We start from the raw sequence: 4,566 nt of genomic DNA on the forward strand, positions 1-4,566 counted from the left end.
GAGGCGCCCACGGTTTCACACCGGCAGCTCAGCTCCCACCCCCTATGGCAGGAGACTCTTGTTCCAGAGAGGGAAAGCAATTTGTCCAAAGTCACGTAGCAATTTCGTGAGTCTGAAAACAAGCTGGAAGACTCTCATCCAGTGCTGCCGCCAAGAGCCTGGGGATCTGGGTGCGTGAGGCTGACCTCCCTCCGGGCGGTGGGGCCTCGGGGCGGGCGCTGCCTCACTTGAGGTTGTGCTGGCTCTCGCGGTGCCGCCGAAGGTCCACCTTGCGCTGGAAGCCCTTGGTGCAGAGCTCGCAGCTGAAGGGCTTGAAGCCTGTGTGCTTCCGGCTGTGGGTGATGAGGTTGGAGCTCTGGCTGAAGGCTTTCCCGCACACCTGGCACTTGTGCGGCTTCTCTCCTGCGGGACAGCAGGGGCTGGGTCAAGGCTGTGCGCGCCCGGCCTGCTGCCCCAACGCCTGGCGCAGGTTCCCCAAAATTCTCTTGTTGTAGCAGTCCACACTGGCTTGCCACCCACTCCTTCACTGGATCGTACCCGGATTAGGGCAGGGGCTGGGTCTGCCTGGGTCATCAGCCTAGCACGGCTCCTGACATGGAGCCTCTTACAAAAGAGGCACTCGGGTGGCAGCCAAGGGGGGCAGGGAGGAAGGAAGGAAGGGAGAGAGGGAGGGAGGGAGAAGTGAGTGAATGGAGGAAAGAATGAGTGAATGAACAAAGAAATGAATGAATGAATGGTGAAGTGAGCGAATGAATGAGTGAAAAATTCACCTAGTCTCACTTCTACCCAGAGGCCTACACTGCTGACTTCTGCTCTTTCCTGCCAGCATTTTCTCTATGCACCAGGTGAACTTAAGTAACGCGTGGCAGCCAGCCCTCCTGTTGGAGGGGAGCCCCCCATGTAACTTGACCCCACCGTCCTGCTAACAGGGAAAGGTGGGGGTACGCAGGGACGCTGCCTGGGCCCGGGAAGCACGGCCCGGGGACACGGGGGGCGGGGTGCAGCCTGGCGCCGGCGGCTCACCGGTGTGGATGTAGGTGTGCTTTTTCATGTCCGACTTCTGGTGGAAGCGCTTGCCGCAGAACTGGCAGGGGTAGGGCCGCGTGTCCGAGTGGATGAGCAGGTGGGTGGACAGGGTGGACGAGCGCTTGAAGGCTTTGCCGCACATCCGGCACTCGAAGCTGCGCTCCTGCCGGAGGAAACGAGGCCCCGGGGGGTCAGGCGCAGGTGGGGCCTCGCGACCCAGGGCTGCCAGGCTGGGCGCAGGACTGGACCTGGCCGGAATCCCCTGAGGAACAGGACACTCCGTTGGGGGGGCCTCAAGGACAGCGCCTGGTGGAGCAGGACCCAGGGTCCCCCATTGCTGCCCCCCAGGAGCGGCTGAGGCTTGGGGCCTGAGTGGCCTCCTGTGGGATTTTCCCCTGTAACCTTCACAGTATCCCAAACAAAGTTCATGTTTGTTGACTGACTGATGGACCGACTGATCTGGGAGGTTTTTTTTAGGGATTCACATTTCACGTCCCTGAGCCCAGAGTGAGTTCCCTGAGGTGGGGACGGTCAAAGTCTGAATTACTGAGGCCTGAGTCTGGCTTCTGCTTCTTACGAGGCATGTGACCGTAGGCAAGTTGTTTAATCTCCCTGAGACTCCGTTTCCTCGTCTGCACATTGGAACAGTAACGCTGACGACCTCAAAGGGTCGTCGGAAGGCTCGGAGGCCAAGAACCGGCCCGCGGTTCGTGCCCACAAATGCACGTTCTCGTGGTCATTTCCTGCCTCGCCCACCTGACCCAGGGGTAGCAACTCAGGTCAGCTGCAGGTGCTCTTCTGGAATGGAACACTAAAGGCAGGGTTCCTGCCTCAGGTAGGGCTACGGGGCAAGAGGGGAATGCTTAAGCCTGACTCTAGGATGCCAAGGCAAGGACACGTGCCTGGCCCCAAGGGACAGGACCATGTCCGAGCCTCACAGACACCGTGCTGCCCGGAAACCAATCCGGGCCAGAGAGTCTCCCAACTGTGCAGGAAACTGACTTGGTCCATCAGGGAGCTAAGCGTGTCAGGAGTGGGCATCGGAGGCTCAGACGTGGGGAGGAGGGAGTGAGGGCCCCCCACTCTGTGTCCCTGGGCTTCCTGGGAGTAGCACAGAACAGGAGGGGACGTGAGGGTGCTGGGCTGGGCCATCTGCCCACCTGGGAGTGGACGTGTGTGTGTTGCTCCAGGCTCACCGCATGGCCGAAGGTTTTGCCGCAGACGTCACAGGCGAAGGGCCGCGTCCCGCTGTGGGAGCGACGTACATGCACCTCGAGCCCGTGTGGGGTGGAGAAGACCTGGGGGCGGGGCAGCGCGTGAGCCCACGGGGCTGCAGAGGGCAGCTGGGCCTGGGCCCCAGGGCAGTCCCACCCCCACCCCTGCCGGTGCCCAGCTCCAGCTGCGACAGGCGGCGGGGAAGGAGCCCTGGGTCGCCGATTGTGCTGGTTTGTGCTGTGCATCCTGGGACGGTCCCTTTCCCCATGGGGCTGGGTTTCCTGGGTATAGAATGGAGCCTGGGGGAACCTGGATGGCCCCTCCTAGCCCTCTCTGGAGGCCTGGTGGTTAAGAACCAAGGTCAGCCGGAGCCAGGCTCGAACCCGGTTCGGAGGTCTACTTGCTGTGCGCTCGTGCTGAGTGACTCAGCTTTTCTGAACCTTAGCCGGGCATCTGCCTCCCGGGGCTTAGCACGGGGCTGGGCACCCAGTCAGGGCTCAAGGGACAGTGACGAGGACACAGCTGGGGATCCTTGATGCCACCAGTGGCCCAAGATGCGCAGGGAAGGACTGCCCAGCTCTGAAGTCCCGCTGTGGCCGGCGGGCTGGGGGCAGAGGCAGAACGGGGCGCCAGCCCGCCCACCTCCGCCGCGCACCTTGTTGCACTTGACGCAGTGGTACGTGTCCATGCCCGGGGAGTAGCGGAGGCTGAAGTCCAAGGGCGGCTCGGTGCTGGGCACCAGGGGGCTGCCGTACAGGCTGACAGAGCGCTCCAGGAAGGCAGACTGCATGGTGGAGGGGGCCTGCCGGTAGCTGTGGCCGTAAGACGAGGCCAAGGCATCCCAGGAGAAGCTGGGCTTGTAGAAGGGGGGCGAGTCGGAGGGCGGTGAGTCCCCCCGGTCCCGGGTTGGGGGCATCACAGCAGGACCGTCTGTGGAGAGTGAGGCCCGTGCCTGGTGGTGACCCACTTAGACGCAGAGAACCCACTCCCCCACCATGTGCTGGGGGCTCAGTGCGTACGTCCTCGACGTGCAGGTCCGGACCCTCGCTGTGGGTCCTCGGCTCTCCCAGACCAGAGCCCTCCGCCCCTACAGAGGGCCCCCCCGCCCCCACTGCCCCAGGCCCCTGCGTCGGCCTCCCAGCTGCTCCCTCCAACCCCCACCCCAGTCTCCTCATCTGGAAATGAGCTCCCATCTGGGAAGGGTCCGTGCAGAAGCCCGGGAGCCCAGCATGCAGGTGACCTTGCTGGTCCTTCCTGACTCCACGACTCCAAGGGTCCCTTTTTCCTGGAGCCCCCCAACTCCCTTGCCCTCCCTGAAACGGCCAGGGGTCTCAAGCCAGGTACCTGGTGCCAAGACCATCCTGGTCAAGCTCTGGTCCAGCTCCAGCTCTGGCTCCCGTTTGAGGTCGGTCCAGTCCAGACACTGGTTCGGTAACAGGGTACTGACAACAGGGTCATCGCTCGGGACTTGATCCCTGGTCACTGGGGGGAGACAGGACGATCAGCGCCACCAGCTGCAGCCCTGGGAGGGAGCACTCCCTTCTCAGGGGGAAGGGGACCCGGAGAGAGACCGGCTTGCCGCTGCCACTCTGGCTGCTCAAACTCAGGGGCTCTGCCCAGGTCGGGGAGCCAGCTGGCGACCAGGAGGGGACCCCCTGGAGCGCTCTTGGACCAGCGTCTTGTTCTGCGGAGCACCCGCCCTCAGCCCTCGATCGGATCCGTTTAGGGCCCGCGCGTCCTCAGGTGTAGCCACCGAGGACCAGATGAACTCTGAGCTGTCGCTGGCCCCAGGGCTCAGGGAGATGGGGCATTCATTCACTCACTCACTCAGCCCACACAGATGGGGCTCCTCCTGCTCTCAGATCTGGAAGGGGCAGGGGGCAAGGGGCTGCTGCAGCCCCACCACGGGGGGCAGGGGGCAGAGGGGGCGCACGGGGGGCGGGGCGCGGCCTGTGCTCTCACTCACCCGGGCTCAGGGCAGGAGGCCAGACGGGTTCCTCATCCTGGGTGCGGGGCTGGTGGTACGTATGAGCCTTCTTGCTCTTCACCAGGAAGGAGCGTGGCATTGTCCCCGTGTGCCCCCAACACCTGCATGCGGAGAAAGAGAGGACGCTTAGGAGGACAGTACTCCACGGCATGGTGGCGCCTCCTCCTGAGGCTGGAACTCACTGCCCTGGCCTGAACAGTGTCCGCCCAATGTCTATGACTGTGACCTTAACCTTATTTAGAAATAGGGTCTTTGTGGATGTGATCAAGTTAAGATGAGGTCACGCTGGATTGGGGTGGACCCAAAATCCAATACACCTATGTTCTTTTTTTTTCCCT

General features: G+C 63.0%; 1 protein-coding gene across 3 annotated transcripts; it reads right to left on the bottom strand.

Annotated features, from left to right (window-relative positions):
• Positions 1–223: 223 nt before the first annotated feature.
• On the bottom strand, positions 224–4,307 carry GFI1B (growth factor independent 1B transcriptional repressor). Of its 3 annotated transcripts, none has more exons than XM_054584821.1 (6): positions 4,208–4,307; positions 3,586–3,723; positions 2,897–3,171; positions 2,187–2,324; positions 1,024–1,189; positions 224–402 (listed from the first exon to the last, which is right to left on the bottom strand). In XM_054584821.1, the coding sequence occupies exons 1-6, from the start codon at positions 4,305–4,307 to the stop codon at positions 224–226; spliced, it is 996 nt and encodes a 331-aa protein (XP_054440796.1). The 3 variants fall into 3 exon arrangements, with proteins under 3 accessions (XP_054440796.1, XP_054440795.1, XP_054440797.1); XM_054584820.1 differs by having other exon boundaries at positions 1,024–1,288; XM_054584822.1 differs by lacking the exon at positions 2,187–2,324.
• Positions 4,308–4,566: the final 259 nt, after the last annotated feature.

Source organism: Pteronotus mesoamericanus, unplaced genomic scaffold (assembly GCF_021234165.1).
Source record: "Pteronotus mesoamericanus isolate MK-2021 breed Mesoamerican mustached bat unplaced genomic scaffold, CSHL_Meso_final contig_78, whole genome shotgun sequence".
Lineage (NCBI taxonomy): Eukaryota > Metazoa > Chordata > Mammalia > Chiroptera > Mormoopidae > Pteronotus > Pteronotus mesoamericanus.